The sequence below is a fragment of the Ictalurus punctatus genome, chromosome 8, assembly GCF_001660625.3.
Source record: "Ictalurus punctatus breed USDA103 chromosome 8, Coco_2.0, whole genome shotgun sequence".
Classification (NCBI taxonomy): domain Eukaryota; kingdom Metazoa; phylum Chordata; class Actinopteri; order Siluriformes; family Ictaluridae; genus Ictalurus; species Ictalurus punctatus.
In genome coordinates this window covers 17,667,629-17,693,915 of record NC_030423.2, presented here as the reverse complement: position 1 = coordinate 17,693,915, position 26,287 = coordinate 17,667,629, and the positions used below count along the sequence as shown (strand labels likewise).

Genomic DNA, 26,287 nt, shown 5'->3' with positions numbered 1-26,287 from the left:
CAATATTGTGTGAATTTTTTTTAACTAAATACACATTTTATTGCCAAACACACACATTACTCACACTTACAAAATGTAAATTGAACCACAATCACAGTTTACACTGATCACGATAAGACCGTAAGTAATTGACATATTACGATAGAAAAAAAAATCCATAAACAGACAGATCAACATTAATTCCCAAAATAGGAATGAAACTACAGTGAAACAAACAGAATCAAAGAGCCTTTTCTAACATTATGTGCAACACAACAGAACATAGCCTATTGCCTTTTAAAATTCTCAGCAGAAGCCAACATTTTCAAGTCATGACGTGAAAAACTTCTGTACTTTTGCTAAAGAAATATACCGATTGTCAATTTGTTATATTGCCAAAGGGTCTGTGGGATAATTTGGTTTTAAAAAAAAATAAACAAACAAAAAAAAACAGTGTGCTCATCTTTTAGAAGTAAACAATATCTGTGAGTATCCATCCATTTTCCATAGTGCTTATCCTACACAAGGTCACAGGAGAGCCTGGAGCCTATCCCAGGGAACTCAGGGCACAACCCATGGGACACCCTGGACAGGGTGCTAACCCATCGCAGGGCACTATCTGAGAGTATCAATGGAAAGAAATTACAAAACTACATCAAATTTAGCTTAAAGTATCTAAATTTAAAACACTTAATATATTTCAAGTTCTTATGTAGTGCAGCTACTCTGATTTGGCATCATTGTGCCGAATATGTTTATTGTTTACGATAAAATAACCAGGGACTGCTGAACTTAAGCCTGAGACAAAGATCAATGCAATGATCAAAAAGGCAGGTGGTAGTGTTCAATGTACAAACACTTTCAATCACTTGAACAGAACAGTTAAGTATTAGTCTATAGTGTACAAAGTTTTTATTAATTTTAAAGTTTTTGTGCTTAAATTGCATATTGAGTGACAACTCTTTCCTCCAATTTATTCCAGACTCAACTAAACTTGAACAAAAGTCTGAAGGCTTAACATAGTTCTATCAATTGGTATACTCCTTAAAAAGCTCACATACAGATACAGCAGCAACCATGTTTAAACCTCATATGTATCCCGAGTTCATGCAAGGTAAGATTCTCCAAAAGCATGTAAACAGACCATTTCAACTATAATATAAACAACAAATTCATAATATGTCAAAGTGTTTAATTAAAAAAAAAGCATGGGGGAATAAGCAATTTGGGTCGAACTCTGAATCCAATGTCAATCACTAAAAAATTGTCTGGAGGAAAATGCATTAACCAGGAATCTTTTATTGTTTATAGATCCCCTGGGATGACAATATTTACAAACGAATCAAAAGATTAACTACATTTTCAGACCAAATATATCCACAGACAGAAAATCCCCATTTCACTACAAGAACACCCAGTTGCCTCCTCTGTGAACATGATTTCTTCAAATGTGTTGTTAACCAACATCACCTTGTTGTTTTTAGAAAATTTATTTTACTCAATCACATTAAACTCACACCCACCCTCTGATTCTTTTTTCCTCTTGAAAATGCCATCCAGACACATTTTTGTCGGTTTCCAGAAGAAAGTTACTGTCTAGCGCTACACTGAATAAATGTAAATCAATATTGTTTATTTGTTTAAAAACAAACAAAAAAAAACCTGACAATATTCGCTGAAACCTGAATAAGCATTCAGTAGTTTGTTAAGGTTAGTTCAGCTAAGTTCTCCAGTACTTAGTGTAGAAGACTACATATCTACCAAAATATGATAAAAGTGGTGCAGCGTCAGGCTTCATTACGGATTCATGTAAACTGTTAAGAACTGAAATGCAGAGTTGCAATATATTTGGGACAAATGCTCAAGTGAGGAGTAAAAGGCACACCCTTATTACATTAGGCAGTGATTAGATAAATAATTTTTTAGTAACAACAAAGGGATTTTGATCCAGGAATGTCGTACTTGAAGAAATCAAATTCACCAGACCTCCTGGTTGTGCTCTTTGTTGACATGGTCATAGCATGGTTGGTATAGATGTGATCTTAGCAGGGTTTTTAGCATGAGTAAAATCACAGTGATGTCTCCAGACTGTGCATGGGACTACCAGGGGTTTGAGGAATGGTCTTTAAGTCCTTGTAGTGATGAAATGTTCTGCTGTTGGCAGAATTATTGTTCTGGTTAGGTGAAGATATGCGAGAAGGAATGGCTGATGGTACAAAACTGCATTTTCTTGGTCCATCTTCCTCAGACTCTGTTTCATCAATTAGGGGAATGGCCAGATCAGAGTCTTCAATGCGGAACTCTGGGTGGGTCATGAAGTTGTGGATGGAGCTTCTAGATTCTGGAGTTTCCAAGCCTTCATAAGGGGACAAGGCTTCCCGGAAGGCATTTACCACACGAATCTTAAAAGAAAAAAGAAAGAAAAAAACTAACACAAAAACACAATACAAGTATAAAATAATGCAAAAATGTGAATTATCTATGGACCACCTAAAACTGAAATATTTCATCTAGATTGGGAATGAAAAACTATGTCTCTCCATTATCTTTTATAGTGGTTCAGCTTTCACTTACTTGTGTCTGGATTCTGTTGAGGCCCCTGCACCAGAGGACCTGTCCTCTTCTCAATTCCATCTCAGCATGGTCGATCTCATCCAGTGCCTCCATCTCCTCCAGTTCCTCTTCTGGGATCTCCTCCTTCTGGGTACCATGGCCAGCAGTCTTCAGGAACTTCAACCGACTTGTGGGAATCGTGGTTATCAACTGTGGATTGATATTGCAAAGAATAAGGACCATAAAACCCCCAAAAGAAGCAAAGAGACAAAGACAAGGTGTCTCTAGGCTCACCTGACCCCAGATGAGGCACCCAAAGCCAAGAAAGACACACCAAAGCCACTGTTCAATACTAAGTCCTACACAACTGAAGGGCTTTCCACCAAATTGCACAATCACAATCTGCAAAAGAGAGCACTTGTTATTAATGACAGAATGACTTATGGTTCTAATCCAATTTATTTAGAAAGAAATTAGAAGGAAAAGCAACCCTATTCCATATCCTAGCTGTGGCCAGTCTAACTAAATTATAATACTCCAATACTTCTATCTTACTTTACCTGGATAACAAATGTGCCAAAAACAATGGAGCAGAAGATCAGGTTGTTGAAGATGCCATCAAACACATTCCTCTCGCCATGGATCTTGCGAGCGTTGAACTCATTGAAGAGTTGCATCATGACAAAGGTATTGAAGACGATTGTGTAGTGTTCTGAAGGAGGGGCATGTAAAGGAGCATTCCTGCCGTTGTCAATATCAAAGATCTTCTCACCTGTTAGGGGATAAAGATTCCAGTTGTTTTTTGCCCTCCATTTTACTTCATGTTGCAGTTTTTGCACAGGGAGTTTTAGTACACTCTTGTTTACTAATATACACTTTTCACACCGGTAAAATGGCTACTAACAAACTAACCCAAAATGCACTTCTCACCAGCAAACAACAGAGTAAAGATGATAGTGAGTTGGTATACAGCATGACCCAAAATGTTCTTCATCATGGTTCTGGAGATTAGGGGCTTGTTGCGACCGTAGGGTTTCCTCAGCAGTAAAGCCTCAGTGGGTGGCTCGGTGGCCAGAGCCAGTGATGCAAATGTGTCCATGATCAGGTTTACCCACAACATCTGGACTGCTTTTAGTGGAGAGTCCTGTGATAGGGAGGAAACGCTGTAAACTCTGCCATCTACACAAAAATACCTCCAGGATAGGAAGAATATTTTGAGAAAAACACTGACCTGTAGGATACAGGCGCCAGTGAATGCCACGACTACAGCCACTACATTGACTGTCAGTTGAAATTGCAGGAACTTTGAGATGCTGTCATAGACATTTCGTCCCCACATCACAGCTTTCACTATGCTGGTGAAGTTGTCATCTGTCAAGATAATGTCGGAGGCCTCTTTGGCTACATCTGTTCCAGCAATGCCCTAAAGAAACATGACAAATAACAGAGTGTTCAGATGGTGTCTCAACATCCATCACAGATTGGATAGATGTTTTTTTTAAATTTATTTCTATTCAATGTATTAGATTATATATATTTTTTATTTTTTCCCTTCTTTATTTTTCTAATCCTGTTTAGCATTTTGAAACACATACCATGGCAAAGCCAACATCAGCTTTCTTCAAGGCAGGGCCATCATTTGTTCCATCTCCTGTTACAGCTACTACTTGCCTTTGCTCTAAAGCTGTGCTATCGATTATACCTGAGATGGTAAATTACACGTGTTACATTGCTAGATTGAGTATTTACATCTATAAATGGGATACAACTTGCAGTATCAAACCTTGCTAGTTCCAAAATCTTACCTTTTACTAATGTATGCTTATCTGTGGGAGAGGATCTTGCCAACACACGCAGTTTAGGCCAAATCTTGTCAATACGCTCTTGTTTAATCTGAAAGGAGGACATGTATTATTATATCACCACAGCAGTTTGACACAAAACACCATGAAAGCCATACTTTTATTTATTTATTTATTTTGTAGATATGGTATTTTTTCACCTACACTGCTTGTTTAACATTTATCAGAGTTTATGGGATAAATATCCAAATTAAGTTAATTAAACTAACCCTAGATTTGTTCTTTTATACAAATTGTAAAATTCATAAAATATAATAGAATGAGGTGTACTTTAATAAAGATGTTTTGAAGGACTTTTTTTTAAATAGATGTATGTACAGTGTTGGTAACTTGCCTCTCCTAGTTCATTGCGTATTCGCCTGTTGAATTCTTTGCCCTCAAGGCAAAGGAAATCATCTCCAGGACTGAGGATGCCACACTTACTGGCAATAGTGCGGGCAGTGTTAATGTTGTCGCCGGTGACCATACGTACTGTGATTCCTGCCCGCTGGCATTTTTTAATGGCATCAGGGACCTAAATCAGTAAAAGCACCCACAAGTTAGAAACTAAAAACTTATACATACTTATAAATAGTAATGAGGACTCCTGTGGGTAAGTTGGCTGGTTATTTTCAGTGTCTGAAATAAGATCATTTTCAATCAATCAGATCCATTTAAAATTGTTGGAATATGTAACTGTGGAAGTTAGCCACAAAACCTGTAATATGAGCGCTCACCTCTGGCCGTACAGGATCTTCAATGCCCACGACACAGATGCAAGTGAGGCCTGTGAGGATGTCGGCCTCATTGTCCCAGTCTGGTTCCCCCTCTGAGGCAGGAAAATCCCTGTAGGCCAGGCAGATTGTCCTCAAACCGTCTAAAGCCATGGGCTCGATCACGTTATTCAGCACGTCGTCTCGATCTCTAGGCTTGAAGACCATGGAATCACCGCTAGCTGTTAAGATTTTACAGCACCTGCAAACACAGCAAATGCTAATTGAGGTGCTCATATATTGGTTTTTGTACCATATACCAGGTCAAAACAGTGTAGGTTTTTGTTTTTACAGTATATACAGTCATTGTAAGAAAAGAGAGTAATAAGCTAGAAGGCCTAGACTACTGCAGATGTTATCACGCCAAGAAGTTGTATAGGCTGCAAAACCAAATGTTTCAATCTTCACTCAAATTCACCCACAGTGCTGGAACCACATTTCTTGTTTTGAGTCCAAAATATCTCAATTGCAAACCTACTTCTTCAGGAGAATTTCAGAGGCTCCTTTGCTGAACATCCGGTAACTTCCATCATAATTTTTCAGCACTGTGCTCATGGATTTTCTCGCAGAGTTGAAGGTGTATACTTTGAAAAGCTTCTCTTCTGGATATTCTTTGCGGATGATTTGGTAGTCTCGGCCCAAGTCAAGCGTAAACCCCAGCAAGGCACATTCCGTTTTGTTCCCCACCTGACGAGGTAGTCCACCTTCCTTCTCAGGTGGCTACAAATGTACACACAAACAGAAGCAAAAATTTATACAGTAAGCCAGCAAACACTGTAGTTAAAATCTATAGTATTGAGAGTAGATTTCATTCAATAGTATTTAGTACAATGGAAATGAAACAAAACAACAATCATCACATTGATCAACTTTTTAGGTTCAACATTAACTTTTAAAGATAACAAATAAGCTGGAAAATAAATCACAAACTGCATACTGTACTAGCCTCGATTTCTCACCATGATCTTAGAAGTATATGCACAGTTAACACTAATGCCAATGATCAGTAGATCCAAGATCTTGCTGTGAACGAGGTCAGGTTCAGGTACCCTCCTGTAGTGTCTGTCTCCCACATACACCTGCACCACAGTCATTCTGTTCATGGTTAACGTGCCCGTCTTATCTGAGCAGATGGCAGTGGCATTTCCCATCGTCTCACATGCGTCCAAGTGTCTGACCAAGTTGTTATCATTCATCATTTTCTGAGACCAAATCAAGAGAACAGTTGCAGAGCACCATAACCAAATGAAGAGACAACCACATTAAATCATTCTTAGCTGTATAATCATTTCAAGTTAGCATTAAAAAATAATTCATTTGTGGTCTTTTACAAGTAAATGAATAATGCCATTTATAGAACTACACTATATGGCGAAAGGTTTGTGGACACCTCACCATCACACCTACATGTAGGCCTTCCCCAAAGTGTTACCACAAAGTTAGAATCACACAATTGTACAGAAGGTCTATGTATATAGCATTACAATTTCCCTTCCCTCAACCTCACTGAACACCTTTGGGGTGAACTGGAATGCCAACTATGCCCCAGGCCTTCTTGCCTGACATCAGTGCCTGACCTCATCCATGCTCCAAATTCTAGTGGAAAACCTTCCCATTGGAGTAGAGGTTATTATAACAGCAAAGGGAATCTGGACATCTGGAATGAGATGTTCAAAAAGTACATATGAGTGTTATGGTCAGGTGTCCACAAACCTTTGGCAATATCTAGAGTGTATGTGCTCTATACATTGTATGGACAAGGTTTAAGCTCATGCTCTTGAACTCGTACTTTGACAGAGTACGCTAATGAGATGGTGACAGCAAGAGGAAGTCCCTCAGGCACAGCAACGACCAACACAGTGACTCCAATAATGAAGAACTTGACAAAGAACTGGATATAGATAGGGGTGCAGTCTTTAATCCATGGAAGTCCTTGGATATAGAAAGTGTCCACCAAAAAGAGCACCACCAAGATAATGACTGTGATGGCTGACATGAAAAGGCCTGGTGAGTAAAACACAAGTGTAAGTTTTCAGAGTTATAGTATTTACATGCAACTATTCAAAAGCTAAATGTGAACAAAATAATACTTCATATAAAATACAATGATCTTACAACATAAGCAGATACATTGAAGTAAAAAGTATCATCCAAATATTAACACACCACTTATCATTTCTAACCTGCTTTTCCAATTTGCACAGCTAATTTGGTGAGCTTCCCTTGAAGTACAGATTTTTCTTTCTTTGGCAGACTGGATTTCTTTTTGTCCTCAACCACTGTCCCATCCTCACTGCTGAGAATCTGGCCTTCAGCACCTACTCCATCTTTATCTGCACAGCCAATAGCAGCAGCAGTATGAGAATAGTACATGTACTTCACAAAAACTATATTATTTATGGCAGTTAAAGTTGCCTGAGGGGATGCCATCTTTTCCTTGATCCCACCTAGTGCTACATACTGCATATATCTGAAGTCAATTCACATGTAATTTATTTAACCTTCAACAGGTTTATTTCTTAATCAAGCTCATATACATATATGCGCACACACACACACACACACACACACACACACACACACACACACACACACACACACACACACAGTATCGCACAAAAGTGAGTACACCCCTCACATTTTTGTAAATATTTGATTATATCTTTTCATGTGACAACACTGAAGAAATGACACTTTGCTACAATGTAAAGTAGTGAGTGTACAGCTTGTATAACAGTGTAAATTTGCTGTCCCCTCAAAATAACTCAACACACAGCCATCAATGTCTAAACTGCTGGCAACAAAAGTGAGTACACCCCTAAGTGAAAATGTCCAAATTGGGCCCAAAGTGTCAATATTTTGTGTGGCCCCATTATTTTCCAGCACTGCCTTAACCCTCTTGGGCATGGAGTTCACCAGAGCTTCACAGGTTGCCACTGGAGTCCTCTTCCACTCCTCCATGACGACATCACGGAGCTGGTGGATGTTAGAGACCTTGTGCTCCTCCACCTTCCGTTTGAAAATGCCCCATAGGTGCTCAATGGGGTTTAGATCTGGAGACATGCTTGGCCAGTCAATCACCTTCACCATCAGCTCCTTTAGCAAGGCAGTGGTCGTCTTGGAGGTGTGTTTGGGGTCGTTACAGTACATGTTGGCATTCATGGTTCCCTCAATGAACTGTAGCTCCACAGTGCCAGCAGCACTCATGCAGCCCCAGACCATGACACTCCCACCACCATGCTTGACTGTAGGCAATACACACTTGTCTTTGTACTCCTCATCTGGTTGCCACCACACACTCTTCACACCATCTGAACCAAATAATTTTATCGTGGTCTCATCAGACCACAGGACATGGTTCCAGTAATCCATGTCCTTAGTCTGCTTGTCTTCAGCAAACTGTTTGCGGGCTTTCTTGTCCATCATCTTTAGAAGAGGCTTCCTTCTGGGACGACAGCCATGCAGACCAATTTGATGCAGTGTGCGCCGTATGGTCTGAGCACTGACAGGCTGACCTCCCACCCCTTCAACCTCTGCAGCAATGCTGGCAGCACTCATATGTCTATTTCCCAAAGAGAACCTCTGGATATGACGCTGAGCATGTGCACTCAACTTCTTTGGTCAACCATGGTGAGGCCTGTTCTGAGTGAAACCTGTCCTGTTAAACTGCTGGCCACCGTGCTGCAGCTCAGTGTCAGGGTCTTGGTCCTCAGAGAGTTCTTTGCCATGAGGTGCCATGTTGAACTTCCAGTGACCAGTATGAGGGAGTGTGAGAGCGATGACACCAAATTTAACACACCTGCTCCTCATTCACACCTGAGACCTTGTAACACTAACAAGTCACATGTCACCAGGGAGGGAAAATGGCTAATTGGGCCCAACTTGGACATTTTCACTTAGGGGTGTACTCACTTTTGTTGCCAGCGGTTTAGATATTAATGGCTGTGTGTTGAGTTATTTTGAGGGGACAGAAAATTTACACTGTTACACAAGCTGTACACTCACTAATTTACATTGTAGCAAAGTGTCATTTCTTCAGTGTTGTCACATGAAAAGATATAATCAAATATTTACAAAAATGTGAGGGGTGTACTCACTTTTGTGAGATACTGTGCGCGCGCGTGTGTGTGTGTGTGTGTGTGTGTGTGTGTGTGTGTGTGTGTGTGTATATATATATATATATATATATATATATATATATATATATATATATATAAAAAAATAAAATCACTGCATACAATCAATTACAATACAAAATGAAAACAGGATCAATACATATTTTGTAATATACTGTGTGTGTGTGTGTGCACATGTGTGCATGCAAGATGTAAAGATGTAAATGAACTTACCATTGTATTTGTCCGATACATCTTGCTGTCTGTCTGCTGGAAAAAAGGCACATTCATATGAGACATTAAATGCAAGACAAGATCTTGTTAAATAATTTGTATTGGTTTTCTGCATTGTGTGGCATCATAGTCATACATTATTGCTGTTGAAATTAGGCCACACATCTAAACCCTTATTCCATAGAACCCCAGAAACACTCAATGACAGCAAGTGGACAGAAGCTGTGGGGTAACATTTGCCTTATGCCCCAAGTCCCCTGGGATAGGCTTCAGGGTCTCTGCAACTCTGCAAAGTATAAGCGGTACAGAAAATGGATGGCTGGATCTTTGTATGCTGTAGCATTACAATTTCCCTTCACTGGAACTAAAAACAAGGTCCATGAAGGCATGGTTTGCCAAAGTTGAAGTGGAAGAACTTGAGTGGCAGGCACAGAACCCTGACCTCAACCCCACTGAACACCTTTGAGATGAATTGGAATGCTGACATTGCGCCAACATCAGTGCCTAACCTCACTAATGCTGTTGTGGCTGAATGGGCACCAATCCCCACAGCCACACTCCAAACTCTAGTGGAAAGCCATTCCAAGAAGAGTGGAGGTTATTAAAACAGCAAAGGGCGACTAAAACTGGAATGGGATGTTCAGCAAGTACATATGGGTGTGATGGTCAGGTGTCCACAAACTTTTGGCCATATAGTGTATTTATCGATGGTTATGTATTAGTTACCGTTCCATGTTTTAACACACCAGAGGCAAACTGTCCTCTGGAAGTGTACATGCAAGTAAATGGAGTCACACGCAGGGTAAACACAGTAGATGAACTAAATGGAACTGTTTAACCGAGTACACAGAACAATGCCTATTCACACTAGACCATGCAGTAAATACAAAGTAAGTAATTTTACTTATTTGCACACTTTCAGAGACTTGATAAGTAGATGAGCATGCTTGGAATTTTTCAAGTCCAATATCTTAGCAGCCTACTTAATGAATGTACTGAAGAATGTGAAGGTGCAAGATTTTGTCCTACTTCTTTTGTCCTTCTTGTCTTTTCTCTCCATCTTTTGCCTTTCTTTTTCTTTCTTCTTTTCCTCCTTCTTCTTTTTCTTCCGCTCCTTTTCTTCTTTTTCATCCTCTCCTTCATCCTCTCCTGCACCGAGGAGGCTGAAGATGATACCAGTCTGAGAATTCAAGCCCACTGCAGTGACCAACATCTTTCCTGACCCCTCCATAACATGAGTGCCTGAAGCAATAAGACAGCAATTACAAAACATTAAATACACGCTATCTTTCTTTAATGGTTTGGAACATTTTCTCCCAAGTTATCCGATAATGACCCATATGGCATCTACATATATTCTGATATTCATCTATATCTGATGTGAGTTAGTCATTTATACATGCATGTAATATTAACAAACTACAGGGTTTTATGCAATGCCCTTCTTTCTTCTCACAAAATTTTGTAACTGATGTTTCTCATCAATGAAACACATTCAGTTAACTGAACTCTTGCACAGTACTAAAACATTTATCTGTCTGAAGAAAATAGTAAATTATAAGGATTCAAAACCTGAGAGTAGCATGGGATCTTTGTCCAGTGTCTTTCTGACATGGTCAGACTCTCCTGTGAGGGAGCTCTCGTCAATTTTTAGATCATTTCCTTGGATTAGTACGCCGTCAGCAGGAAGGAGGTCACCTGAAGGCACACAGCAAAAGCCAGATGGTCAGACCTCAGACAAAACATACAGAAGCTTTATTTAACAAACCAAAATAAAAGCTCTCAATCAGCCAAAACAGGAGGGGCAAGAGAGGCAAGACAAACTACCCTTGCTTTGATGAAGAAATAGTGAAAAATGTTTTTTCACTTGCTTTCAGAGCCACTTCATTAAATAATAAAAAAAGTCACTGAGGTGCAATTCTGGAGATACAGGAGAGGCACGGTACCATATTTTACTTGAGTGATGTCTCCAACAACAATCTCGAACACAGGAACCTGAATGACTTGGCCTCCTCGTACAACTGTGAACTTTTGCTCCTGTTCAATGCGGTTCTGCAAGCCACGAAACTGCTTTTCTTTGCTCCAGTCATTAAAGGCAGTGACGAGCACCACGCATATGACGGACAAAAGGATGGCAGCACCCTCTATCCATCCTGTATCTGCTTCACTGTCATCCTCCACTCCTCCTGCAGCTCTTCCACAGTCTACAATAGAAAACACAGTCAGTCCAGGCAAAGCCGCAGAAATGCATTTCTATGCCACAGCACAGAAAAATTCAGGAGGTTTTCATGAGTGTGTCTAAAATGTAAATAGATTAGGCTATAACAAACAATAAAATTGATTCAGATATGGACTGTTTTAAAACATCATTATACTCTTAAGAAAATGTATTTGTAAAACTGTGTTGGCTGAAAGACCAGACTAGCACAATAATGTGAGGTAATATCTTTACAGCAGCATAAGAGAATAACACTGCCATGCCAAAAGCTAATGTGAAACCTTTAAATGTCAAACCTTTACAAACTTGTGTTTTTCTATTATGTGCTGGTAATAGAATAGTTCTGATGTGCTTAAAATGTCTAATGCACTCACTTTCTCTTTCAGCATCTGGAGGTCTATAGAAAGAAAGGCCTAAGGAGATCACGGCTGCAACTTCCAAAATAATTAGTGTCACATCCTGCAGTGCTTCCCACACTAACTGAAGGAATGTTTTTGGCTTTTTTGGAGGTATGAAATTTTTTCCAAATAGTTCTTTTCTTCTTGCAAGGTCATCAGCATTTATGCTCAGCCCTAAAATGTGCAGAAAGAAATGTCATTTAAATCAACCATAATAATTTATTTTTTAATAGAATTTAATATAATACAACAAGAAACACTTTAGTTTAATACACTGCAAAAACTACAAGTTGATCAGTAGTGCAGTAGTGATCAGTAGTGCAGACCTAAGGTAAACAGAGAGTTCACAGAAAAGAGCAGGCACTGAATGTTATCGATTGACTGCACCAATATGAGTGATCATCACATGCATACCTGGTAAAGGAATTAGCTTAAATACAGGTCCAGCCCAAAAAGATTTTGGCTGAACAGCAAAGCATACAAGGTGCGGAAATCAATCAGATTATGTGCAAGTATGCAAGATCAAGATCATCATTTCTTTTCTTTTTTTCCTAAGAAGTGCTTTCTCTTTTTAAACAAATACTTGATGAAGCTATGTCGATATCTACAGTGCTGTGAAAAAGTATTTGGCCCATCCTGACTTCTTCTGTTTTTGTGTACATCTCATACTAAATTGTTTCACAAATTAAAACAAAACCCAAGAAAAAACAAGACAATTTCAGTAAACACAAAATACAGTTTTTAAATAATGTTATTTATTGAAGCAAAAAAAAGTTATCCAATATCAACTGGGCCAAATTGTCCTGTAGTTACTAATTCCCAAATCTATGAAACTGAATTCATAATGGGCTTCAGCTGCACTAGATGCAACCAGGCCTGATTACTGCAAACACTTTTCAATCAACACTTAAATAGAATTTTTTCAAACAGCATGAAGTTGGTTAAAAGGTCTTACCCAGTAACACACTATGCCAAAGTGGAAAGAAATTCCAGAAATTATGAAGAAGGTGATTGAAATACATCAGTCTAGGAAGGGTTACAAAACTATTTCAAAGGCTCTAGCACTCCAAAAGCACCACAGTACGAGCCATCATCTCCAAATGGAAAAACTCAGCACAGTAATGAATCTTCCCAGAAGTGGCCGACCTTCCAAAATTCCTCCAAGAGCACAGCAACTACTCATCCAGCAAGTCACAAAAGAACCAAAGACAACATCAAAGAACCTACATCAATACAGGTCACTGTTTATGAATCCACTATCAGAAAGACACTGGGCAGAAATGGCATCCATGGAAGAGTGGCGAGTTGAAAACCACTGCTAACCCAGAAGAACATTAAGGCTCATCCGATTTCTGCCTACACACCTTGATGATCCTCAAACCTTTTGGGCGAATGTTCTGTGGAACTGTTTGGAAGACAGGGGTCCTGTTACATCTGGCATAAACCAAACACAGAATTCCACAAGAAGGACATCATACTTAAGGTCAAGCATGGTGGTGGAAGTGTGATGGTGTGGGGATGCTTTGCTGCTTCAGGGCCTGGGCAACTTGCAATAATTGAGGGAAACATGAATTCTGCTCTCCAACAGAAAATCCTAAAGGAGAATGTCCGGTCTTCAGTTCGTAAATTGAAACTCAAGCACAACTCTATTATGCAGCAAGACAATGATCCAAAGCTTACCAGTAAGTACTAGTCCTAGAAGTAATTAAAAGACCGATCTCCAGTTATCGGAAGCATTTGATTAGTTATTGCTGCTAAAGGAGGCACAATCAGATTTTAAGTTTAAAGGGGCAATTAGTTTTTCCACAAGTGATGGGTGTTGGATAATTTTTTTGCTTCAATAAAACAAACTGTATACTGTGTTAACTCCGGTTGCCTTTATGTTGCATTTCATTCGAAGATCTTACACTTTTAAGGACGAGATATACACAAAAACATAAGAAATCAGCAAATACTTTTCACAGCACTATACTTGCTAAAGTAATATCAGGTCAGGTTCCAAATTGATAATATGAGTGATGTATAACCAAAAATAGGCCCAACTGCTCTCTATATTAATCTTAATATATTAATATATTCACTATTTCATTAAGTACAGATTATTTCCTACCATGATTAAGATGGGCAAAGCAAGCTCTGAAAAAAATAAGTAAGTTTGTTACAGAGCCAGAGCCAAACTTAATCATTTTAAAACAGAAAGCTGATGGGTTATAATATATATGAGATATATATTATGCCATGCCATAATATATAGCATTCATTTTAACAGACATTTAAAATGAGCAGCAGATTAAACTTTAAAATATTTTTAAACTTTAATAGGACAACTACAGCCACCCATAAAAAGCCAGAACACCATGTGCATTGCTATTTTTTCCTCCAAGTCCTCTCACATTGTTTAACTAATTTACAATTTCAACACCCCTGTACTTTCAAATAATGTTCAGACTAGGGAAAAAGCAAAACAGGAGAAGTGTGTAGTGGTTTGGGAGATTAGTTAGAAACGGAGCACTGAGGATTTTTCCATGTGGTTTACACTGACTGGGATTACATGCAGAAAATCGATCTGCTCCCACCTGTCACTAGCATGCTACGACACAAAGCAGGACAATGTGATGGCTCACAGGACAAACACCAATGTCAGGCAGGTCTGCTGTCACAATGCTCGCCCAGAATAAAGGGCAATCATCATGTGCAAAATAAGAATAATATGAAACATGGACTCAATTTAAATTTCCACAAATCTGAAAATAATGCTGATATCAAAGTGGCATACTTATAATTCCTTCATTTTAATAAATGGAAAGGTTTGGAGTTATATTTGGTTAGATCCCTATCTAAACATTCAGAAACTCGGCCCATAAATTTGATATATGCAAAATGAAAGGGTGATAATGTGACTGACCAATTTAAGCTTTAAAGTACAGGGTTTAAAGAAAGACTGCGTCATCCATGGTGTCCTTTGTGTGTACATTTCTCTAAATGTTCACTGGTCCTGAGCAAATCATCAAAATGTCAGCAGCAACATTTCCAACATAGTGACAGATCTGGGTTAAAACGTCACATGTAACAGCAGCAACAATATCAACATGAGAGTGTAGCATGGAGCTGAATTAACAAAGTACTATAGTACTCTTTTTTTTTTTTTTTTTTTTTTTTTTTTAAAGGCGAGAGTACACAACTGAATATTCTGCATTTGTCTTGCTCATCATTTCTACAAGCCACCAAGACTATTATATTTTATTTATAAGTATTTTTTTCATGCAGCAATGCCACCAATACACAAGTTACATTTTTCGATTCAAGCAGTTCTTCCATTCGCCTGAACATGTATGACAGTGATTGCTAACCACCACACATCACTAAGCAAGGATAAAAACTGGTGACTTAATTGGGCCTGAAATAACAGCCTTGGATAGTACACGGAAGAGATCAGTAGATCTTAGGGAGTATTTTAGGAGTTGCTACAAGCTGCTACATTATAGGCAGCAGTTAAATCAAATTCCACAAAGTATGTGAAAGCAAGTACATATAGTAATTTAAAATAACTCAGTGACCATTATTGAGTTAGAAAACAGTTATTGCATTTAACTGCTTCCTAATTTAATCAGTGATATGCAGAAAACCACAAGCGAGTTCTCCATAATATCTCTATTAAAAGGTGGTAAGGCCGCTGCAAAGTTCTTCTGCACCATCCAGAAACAGTCCTTATAGAAATAGTGCAGAGCAACAGAGGGTCTCCATCAACTGCTTAAGTATCAGATCCACCAGAGATCAGCATGGTACATGTGACCTAAACCTCCTACTGCAATGACAATAATGAAGAAATTTTTTTCTTTCTGATGCATTGAAAAGCGGTGACAACACCACAAACCAATGCTTCAACATACCTGAATAGCTGAATACAAAAAATAGTTCATAGTTACCATCTATGGGTGATGATTTTAACCTGGAGCAGAGTCCTTGGATATCTCCATAACACTCCTGGATTCTTTGTACTCCCTCAGTACCTCGGAGTTCCATGAGCAACCGAAGCTCTTGAAGTGTGCAGCCAAAATCAGCATCGTGGTTGGCGTCTGCCTTGTACTTGGAACCACGGCGAGAATTTCGGGCCATGTCTCCTCTGATGCACACCAAGCAATGTATTCAGAGGTAAAACCCAGAATTACCCATAAACCACTAATGACTCAGGGGAGCTGAAAACAAGTTCCCAAAACTGGAAGCATGTAAATAGCAGTGTCCATTTGTTGCAACTGTGTATGCTTTTTCATATTGGATTAATAAGGACCATTGAAGATACAGGTTGTTTAGATCCACTCTGCGCTACATCTGAAAGAGAGGAAAAGAATTATAATCATTATTGGTGCATGAGAAAACCAGGACTATTTCATAGATCTGGCCAAGGTCTAAACAAGATTTGCAAGTTCTTAACTCAGATTCATTTTATATTCTACAACACTGCCACTAAAACTCAAATAATGAAATCTGACAGCTGGTAAACTTCCTTGAGCACCGTTCAGACCCAGTGACAGGTCACAGTTCTTCTGTCATAAATGCCAAAGCAGATGACTCTACAGTTAATCAGTGAGAGAATCATACCAACATTATGTCACCCATCTTTATGGGAGACATGAACAAATGTGTGAAGTGACAGTCGGCTTTTCCGGCAGTGCTTCAGAGGCAAGATCTGCCGAGACCGTTTAAGATTGAAGGGATAAATTTAGTTCTGTAACATAAAACAGGACTCATGCAAAACAGATTCACAGGCAAAGTTCTACTTTAAAGTAAGTACAAGAAAAAAAATGTGAAAGACCTAATACACAAAAAAAATATATCTAAAGTCAACTTAAAAATCACGGGCATCGATTTGATGCAGTGAAGTAATAAGTGAACAAATATAATCTGGTGAGAAGATTATGATACACACCTAGTTTAGTTTTTAGTTTAGTGCTGGGGTTAAGAATGGCAATACTGCTGCAGAATATATTCACCTATATTTCATCACAGAATTCACATAGTTGATTCTTAACATAATAAAAAACTACATAATACACACTCACCTACCAAATTAACCTACAAATTTGGACATGTATTAGTCAATCAAACATGATTGTGCCTCTTAAAAGACAAACGGTATACTGTCCACACTGTACTCACATAGTAGTTTCAAATCCATTCCTGAAGCAACGATGAGAAAAGATTACAGCTAAGCTGTGAGCAGCTCCCAACACCTCCGAAGACAAGCCTTTGTTTCTAAAAGCTGACTGATTAGCACCTCACATGAGAACAGTAAAACACCATACATACATCCAAGAAATATTCCATTCCTTTAATGAAAATCATTTGACCTTCAGCATGCCGTCTTGGGCAGCACAGTGTTCATCAAAGGAAGAGGCTCGCTAAATGATTACCACAGGAAAGCCTCTTGGTTAATCTAATTAGGCAATCTGTGGCTGTAGTGAGTTGCAGAACTACAGTCAACACAGCAGGTGAGTTGCAGAACTACAGTCAACACAGCAGGTGAGTTGCAGAGTATAACATGGAATATATTCATTTATACTCTTATTCAAGCATGCAGACACTTGGTCATAGTCAGTGTTCAATTGCTCATGGATGAGTTTCACTGGAGTAGCCAGGCAACTGCTTAAAGGACGAGTTTCCACTCCATACTCCATTACTGAGAAGTGTGAACAGACATTTTGTAATATTTTAGGAATTACTGATTACAGAGAAAATGTAATTGAGAGAAATATCAAACAAAATGGAACAAAGGCCATGCCTTAATTAATTAAATTAAGAGGGAATTATAAAAATTTTTTTAAAAAATTGTATGTGAGATTTATATATACACATACATACATTATATATATAAAATCTATATAAATAAAGATAATTATATACATATAAATAGATAAAGATGAGACATTATAATCATTTTTAAAAGCCAGAAACATTTCTTCATGCGAATAAAAATCAATATTTACTTCAATGTATAAAGGTTTATAGATTTTTAATAGGTTCAAGCTTTTTTTTCTTAAATAACAGCCATATGATAGATGTCATGATGTCATTTCTGTGAACACTAAATGTTCACTTGCTCTGAGCAAATAATCAAATGTCAGAAGTGGCAAAAATTTGCAACAAAGTGACAGCTATGGGTTAACAAGTCTCCTATGTGTCACAACAGTGGAATATCAACATGAGAGCGTCTCTTGGGGCAGAATGGACAAAATGAATTTGAGGGCAGTTCAAGGGCAAGAGGGCACAAGTCTGATCTAATGCCAAGATCAGTGATGGTAGTTAGTAAAATCATGACTTACTCAACATACAAAATGCTTAGGGAGTAAGCTCTGACCTCTAATGTAGCTGTTGCAATCAGACTCTGAGAAATGTTTCACAATGTGGACTGAAACCATTTTAATGAACAGGCACAAAGAATCCAAGTGATACAAATACAAATCACATGACCCATATGGAATACCGTTTCTCTTGGCTGACTCAGAAAACAAGACAGAGCAAACCGGAAAGGGCATTCATGGAGCCATGCTGTCTGAAGATAAAAATAACAATACATCTGAAGCTTAGAAGGTCAAGATGCATCTCACTTTGTATTTCTCATATACAAACATAACCGGTAGCTCAGTCATCTGAAAGAAGTAGCTTATGTTCAAATAATCAACACTGATGCCAATTTTGCATTAAAAAAAAAAAAAATCAAGACATCCACACAAAAGACACTTGTGTGATATTGTCAAACTACAGGTAGATGAAAAAGATATGATGTAATCACAAAATGAGCAGGGTATTTTTGGTCACACTGAGCCAAGTAAGTTTATATATGTTTGCTGAATTATTTCCAAATAAGACAAACTCTTAAACTTTGTGCTGTAGTTGTGGTTCAGCAGTTACTATATCAAAGCAAGAGATGCCACCTCCCAACACACAAGTGATACTTGGTATCAGCTACACACTTGTTTAAAATGACCCACTTGTGTTGACAATGTACAACACACTTGCAAGGACAGTGTAATTGGACCAGATTTGAACAGACATAACATTTACACAGTAAAATCCCCAGTGTGAAATCAACTCTTACAGTGCTCATGAGTCCAGACAGTGTCTATTAATTAAGCACTGGTATTTTTGCTGATGTATACCTCTTCACCACAATTAGAGTCAAGTAAATCAAATAGTATACCTGTGGTGTTGCACATAGCATTTCATATGCCAAAATATTTGTAGACACCTGACCATCACACCCATATTTGGTTCTTCCCCAAACTGCTGCCACAGAGTTGGAAGCACAGAATGTCTTTGTATGCTGTAGCTTTACAATTTCCTTTTACTGGAACCTAGAGACCCAAACCTGTTCCAGCATGACAGTGCCCCTGTGCACAAAACAAGCTAGATGGAGACAGTTTGCTAAGGCTGGAGTGGAAGAACTTGAATGGCCTGCACAGAGCCCTGACCTAAACCCCAATACCTTTGAGATGAACTGGAACACCGACTGCACACCAAGACTCCTTGCCGGACATCATTGCCCAACCTCAGTAACGCTCGTGACTGAATGAGCAAATACCCACAGCCACACTCCAGAATCCTATAGCCTTCCCAGAAGAGTGGAGGTTATTATAACAGCAAAGGGGGACTAAATCGGGAACGGGATGTTCAGCAAGCACATATGGGTGTGATGCTCAGGTGTCCACAAACTTTTGGCCATAGTGTATATACTATAGAACTACATTAAATCATTTCCTTTAATTTAATGTAAAAATGAATTCATTTGGCATACTGAAATCACTAAGTGAATTTTTATGAAACATGAATATCAGATTAACAAAATGGTGTTACAGACATAAACGGAATTGTTTTTCAAATAAATCGCATCTATAACATACCTTTTCTTTCAATATAGTAATACAAATAATGGTACACGGCAGAAAAAAATGGGTGACATTTTAATATGTTCATCCTAATTAGACGGCTACTGCAGAGAAATGGTGATTATTTTGGGGTTTATGATCTAAAATATTTTTGAACAGTGCATGAAATTTTCTTAAAGAACTTAGAAACAAAAGAATTTATTTTGCAACAAACTTTGAAAAGTAAAAAATCTCTTGAGATTTCATCTTCACAGTGAAATAAATAAATTAAAATATAAATAAAGACCAGGGTTTTTTTGGTTGTTGTTTTATTAAGTATGCAGAGCCTTGTTTGCACAAATCAATGTTCCAATACAAATATAAATACTGGTAACAATATCAGTAATCAACTGGCAAAGACTGATTGTGTTTGTTTTAAAAAAAAAAAAGAGGGAAAAAAAAGACACAAAAACACTTTGTCTGTATACGTGCGTTATGGGAAAATTCAGACTAAGTAGATCTCTTTTTGATTCTGATTTTGTTGAAAGATAAATGAAAGAAACATTACGTAGACAATAAGGTGTTTCCATCTACAGCTTTTATGTGGTAATGCCAAAAAAAACTGTACTCCGTACGACAAGAAATATCCTTGTGTTTTGGACTCCAGTTTATAATGTGCAGCCTGTTAAATAATTCCTAAACTTCACGAAATAATGACGATGATAATGATATAAATATCTGCCTGAATATAGACTAGCTACTTTTAAGCTGAGAACAGGTGCGCCATCAAATCAGGATACCTGCTTAAAGCTGCTGTAAATCGCCTCTCTGACATGTTAACAACAGCTGCATCCAGCACCTCACTGCACACAAGGGACGTTTTCTTCTTCCCCCCCGTATCTAACAAAGCCCTGAACTTAAAGTGGTAGGCTAAACTACACGATCCAAAAATTATTTAATTGTGCAAATCAAGTTGCATTTATAAGACAGATATAATTATCTCTTATATGCAAAGGACAAGCAGGATGCGCACAACGTTTTTACAATCGCACAGTCATGACAAACAGTACTACTGCCTTTATGTGGTACACAAAAAGGACGAAACAATGCATGTCTATTTAAAAAACGAAAAAAACGAAAAAAAAAACAACTAATCCCCAAACAACGACATTTGTACTTACTTTTAGCAGTGAACGCGGTCTGCCAGACCTCAACATTTGCCGACCTAGGGGTTCTACAACTCTATCTGGAAAAGCCCCGCCCACCGCTCTCTGCTCCGCCAGTGCTTACGTCATTAGGAATTGTACCTGGATTCTGGTTGGCTGACATGCTCGTTCCAGGTACAGGTGTCTCCCACAGCTACAGCTAATTGCATCAAACGAGAACACGATGCATGATAGATACCACAGTTAATTTGTAAAAATAATAATAATAATAATAATTAAATTAAAAAATATATATATAAAAAATTGCAGGCTAATTAACTAAAACTGCGCTGTCTCATTGACATATAAACTTTAACATTTATAATAATGATCATTCTTTTTAAAATACAAAAAACAATAGGCTAATTGTGGAATTCTAACACCAAAAGCCCATGCTTTTTCCTTGCTTAGGGATCCTCCTGATCATTAACGATGGCAAGTGCGTGCGTGTGCAGTGGGAGCATAAATAAGAGATGCAGGGCATGTGAAATCCACTAACATGACCGTTTTTTTTAAGTTCTAGATTTGCAAAAAAAAACAAATTAAATAATAATAATAATAATAATAATAATAATAATAATAATAATAATAATAATAATAATAATAACTCACCATAAAATGACTGAATTAAAATATTTGTAATTTGATTATCCTTCTAAAAATGTGTGCTGAGGAGTTTGCATGTTCTCCCCATGCTGTAGGTTTTTCCTCCGGGTACTCTGGTTTCCTCCCCCGGACCAAAGTCATGCATGGTAGGCTGATTGGCATGTACAAAGTGTCCGTAGTGTATGAATGGGTGTGTGAATGTGTATGTGATAGTGTGCCCTGCGATGGAATGGCACCCTGTCCAGGGTGTACCCCGCCTTGTGCCCGATGCTCCTTGGGATAGGCTCCAGGTTTCCCTTAAGCGGTATAGAAGATGGATGGAAATGTGTGCTGATTAGAGAAATTGAACAGAGCAAATGACTGTTCATATGATGATTTTTGTAGCTAAACAACAACAAATAGATAAATTTGACTCTAACAACTGTCAATGTAGCCTATGTTAACTACCAACTGAGAAGGATGGTAATGATATTAACTATAAAATAAGAAAACAAAAGATTTTTGCCCATGTCTGATCCACCACCAGAAGCCACAATATTAACCTACCACAAATTAGTATTAATCTCACTATCATTCTCATGTCATTCTTGGAAGACATTGCTTATTATACTGAACTGCACAGAGGAAACCGAGGGATGGCATGCACCATTACAAATCCCTTTCAATTTTGAGCTTGTGGTCTATAAAAGGAAATGTGGTGAATCATAATCACAGGACTGTTTGTTTAGGACTGCTGATATCAAAGTTCATTTCTGGTTTAACATAGCAGGGTAATCCCAAAATCTTCTTATGTGCACATCATACAATACAATTGAGCCTGTAGGGTTTTCCATGCATCCAGACCAGGAGCTAATTGTGTGGTTTTCTTATGTATTTATTTTAAATATATGTGAATCTCTATTATTTTCTAATAGTAACCCATATGACTAGACCTAACCCTAAGTTTGAAATATGCAAAGGCATTTCTTAACAAATCTTCCTTATATATATATATATATATATATATATATATATATATATATATATATATATATATATATATATATATATATAAAAGCTGGCATTTTCATATTTATATGTTTTTTATTATTATTTATAATGCACAATGTAAACAAGTATTTACTTTTTTTTGTTTGTGTATTATGTGCTCATAAGAGCCACAGTAGAGTGTCTTTGACACACTTTATATGTGTGCATGAGCTTATGGTCAGGAGTGGAAGGTGAAGCTGATGTGGTGCTCCGTGCTGTCCTCTGTCACACACTGGCACGCAACATGCTTAACTCCACTGCTCTGTCTTGGGGATGGTAGAGAGCATGACCTCGCTTAAACAGGATTAACTATAAATAGTGCTGCCGATCTGCTCAGCAGCAGTGTGGCTGCAGCTCATCTGATGACTCTGATCCTGGCTCTGTGAGCTACAGGGCTAAAGGCTTTGCTCACCTACACCTTCAGAGCTATGAGCTCATGTATAAGCGACAAAACTGTTCTGTACTCAATCCCCCTCCAATGTTGGAACAAATAACAAAAAAAACAAACAAAAAAATCTGGAATGAGATACATTTTCTGTAAATGATAGATGAAGAGATCTACAATAGGGAACTGACCCTAAACAGTGCTGAATTTTACTAAAAGTTTTACACCATCTGTCCCCTAACCTTTTTCCTCTCCATTTATTCTCACACTTGTACTCCCCTAGCACCTCTTCCGAAAGGAAGAACAAGGACAAGTGACTTCTCAGATTCAGAGATCACCCTCCCATAGCTGCTCACCATGGTGACAACGAGTGATGTCAAGCCACAGTGACGCCCATGTGTATGTGTTTTGCACCCTGTTAAAAGCATGTGGTGTCAAATTGAATTAAATGCATGCGCAAATACTCATATTCACATTATTAGTAAAGACAAAAATGCATAAAACACATGAACAAACATAAGTGGATTACCAGTATAACCACGGAGACAGATATGTAGATAAACACAGTCAGGTGAAGAGTGGATGTGAGAATAAAAATAAATAAATAAATAACCCCACATACCTGCACAGAAAAAGCTTAATTTATGAAACACAAATGCTATACCATTGCAGTAGTATCCAGTAGAAGCACTTGGTACTGCACACTGCTCTTAATCATCTGTATAGGCATGCATTTTGAGTCAGTAAATCATAAAAATTAAATTAAATTTTGTTATGTTATGATAAAATTAAATTATATTATGATGTTAAATTCTAACTAAACTATTACAATGCAGAACTTATTGCTAATCTTTAATTATTAAATATCAGCCAGAGTAAGAATACCAAGCAAATCTTCTAATAATTTTGAGTTCTCATGGCTTGAGGGCTGTCATTTACTAGTAGCACACTCAATTATTTGTAGTGACACCATCCATCTATCCATCCATTTCCCATACTACTTATCCTACACAGGGTTGCGCTGGATAGGCTGGAACCTATCCCAGGGAACTTGGGACACAAGGCAGGTGACACCCGGGATGAGGTGCCAACCCATCATTGGGCACAATCGCACACACATTCACACACTACAGACAATTTGGAAATTCAAATCAGCCTACAATGCATGTCTTTGGACTGGGGGAGGAAACCAGAGTATCCAGGGGAAACCTGGAGAACATGCACACTCTTCACACACAGGGCGGAGGCAGGATTCAAATCCCCAACTTTGGAGGTGCTAACCACTAAGCCACTGTGCCCCCTAGTGACACTATATTACATTATTTTGTTGGGACAGGGTAAATTTTGTGGCATTTCTATAGATAATGGCTTCAGTTTAATTTATCTACAAAAAATGATTAATCCTCTTTAACAGAGCACTAAGTGCACCAGATGTTGTTCTATTAAACTAAGCGCGTCTTTCATAAAGCCATTCTTGGTAAACACTCCTACCATCAATTTGACAAATTTACATATGGAACATTAAGTCAGACATACATACAGTATTCACATACTGACACAAAATAACCTCACTAATCTTTTCAGTGGATTAAAGCAGCTGATGTAGTGTGATAATTGTAGAGGAAAACTGCATCATATTTGAATAACAGACTAGGTTAAAGCTTAAACGCCACAATAATAGCTACACATACTAATAAGGGATATTCCATCCATCCATCCATTGGGGAACCTGGAGCCTATTCCACACTGAATGAGGTGCCAATCCATCGCAGGGCACAATCACGAACACATTCACACACCCATTCACACACTACGGACACTTTAGACATGCATGTCTTTGGACTAGGGGAGGAAACCAGAGTACCCGGACGAAACCCCCGTAGCATCGGAAAAACATGCAAACTTCACACACACAGGCAGCGGCAGGAATCGAACCCCCAACCATGGAGGTGTGAGGCGAACACACAAAATACTACACAAATCAAACAGATCCCAGGGTGAACCACTGGAAACTATAAACTTTCAAAATAGAAATACTTGCATTTGTTGTTAACATGCCTGACAACTCCTGTATAATCACAATAAATTATAATTAAATTGATTATCTACAGATTTTCCTTAAAAACACCAGCACATTAGAAAGCAAGTCATGCATCACTCTGCTGGCTTGGTCTCTTGATTTAAAAAAAAATATAAACTCCAGCAAAAATTCCACTCTATTATTTATGGCAAAGTAGATGCCCATGTTAAGGTCAAGTGGCTTAATTAGTTTGAGACAAACTGTTGGTGAACATAATAGCAGCCCAAACCCAAGTTAAACTGAGAAAATCAGGATGTAATGAGTTGTCACAAAGATACTGTGCCCAATTAACACTTAAAGCATTTTGGGATTGCTTCCTGTAGTCAAAGAGAAATGGGCAGATTATTATAGGTTCAGGATATCTTATTTACAAAGATAGAGTCTTGGAGTCTGATAAGACACTGTCGGGTTATTACAGTGAATATAGACCTTAATTAGAGCCAATATAAATTTAATAGTATTGCTGTATTGGTTGTGAAAGACACATTCTTTTGCCCTTATTCTGGTAAAATCACTATATATTTCTAGAGGTTTGCAGACACCTGACCATTACACCATATGTGCTTTTTGAACATCTTCTTCCAGATTGAGTCCCACTTTGCTTGGGGATTGGTGCCCATTCAGCTACAAGAACATTAGTGAGGCACTGATGTTGGGTGAGGAGGTCTGGTGTGCAGTCAGTGTTCCAAATCATCCCAAAGGTGTTCAGTGGGGTTGAGGTCAGGGCTCTGTGCAGGTCACTCGAGTTCTTCCACTCCAACCTGGGCAAACCATGTCTTCATTGCCATCACATTGTGTATTGTCATGTTAATTACCAATTCCAATTGCCTCTCATGTTTCTTATGTGTTAGTATTGTAGGTGCAGAATAGTGTATTAGGGAATGTGCATGTTATGTATGTGTGTGTATATGTGTGCGCGCGCAAGTGCAAGAGAGAGAAAAAAGCGTCTTTACGTTTTTAACTTCCTGAGTGCGCGACGAGTTCTTTTTCCATCGCTTTTAACCCATGC

At 38.2% G+C, this 26,287-nt stretch overlaps 1 protein-coding gene across 2 annotated transcripts; it reads right to left on the bottom strand.

Annotated features, from left to right (window-relative positions):
- On the bottom strand, positions 1-21,280 carry LOC108268426 (plasma membrane calcium-transporting ATPase 1). 2 transcript variants are annotated; one of them, XM_017473391.3, is made up of 21 exons: positions 21,155-21,280; positions 16,038-16,440; positions 12,088-12,285; positions 11,442-11,699; positions 11,068-11,193; positions 10,525-10,737; positions 9,496-9,528; positions 7,330-7,479; positions 6,936-7,150; positions 6,106-6,348; positions 5,625-5,866; positions 5,111-5,348; positions 4,729-4,908; positions 4,338-4,425; positions 4,128-4,234; positions 3,764-3,955; positions 3,463-3,676; positions 3,093-3,304; positions 2,827-2,934; positions 2,554-2,742; positions 1-2,381 (listed from the first exon to the last, which is right to left on the bottom strand). In XM_017473391.3, exons 2-21 carry the CDS (start codon positions 16,225-16,227, stop codon positions 2,049-2,051), a joined length of 3,729 nt encoding a protein of 1,242 aa, XP_017328880.1. In that variant the 5' UTR covers positions 16,228-16,440; positions 21,155-21,280; the 3' UTR covers positions 1-2,048. The 2 variants fall into 2 exon arrangements, with proteins under 2 accessions (XP_017328880.1, XP_017328879.1); XM_017473390.3 differs by having other exon boundaries at positions 2-2,381; positions 9,496-9,531; positions 21,155-21,279.
- Between the last annotated feature and the right edge of the window lie 5,007 nt (positions 21,281-26,287).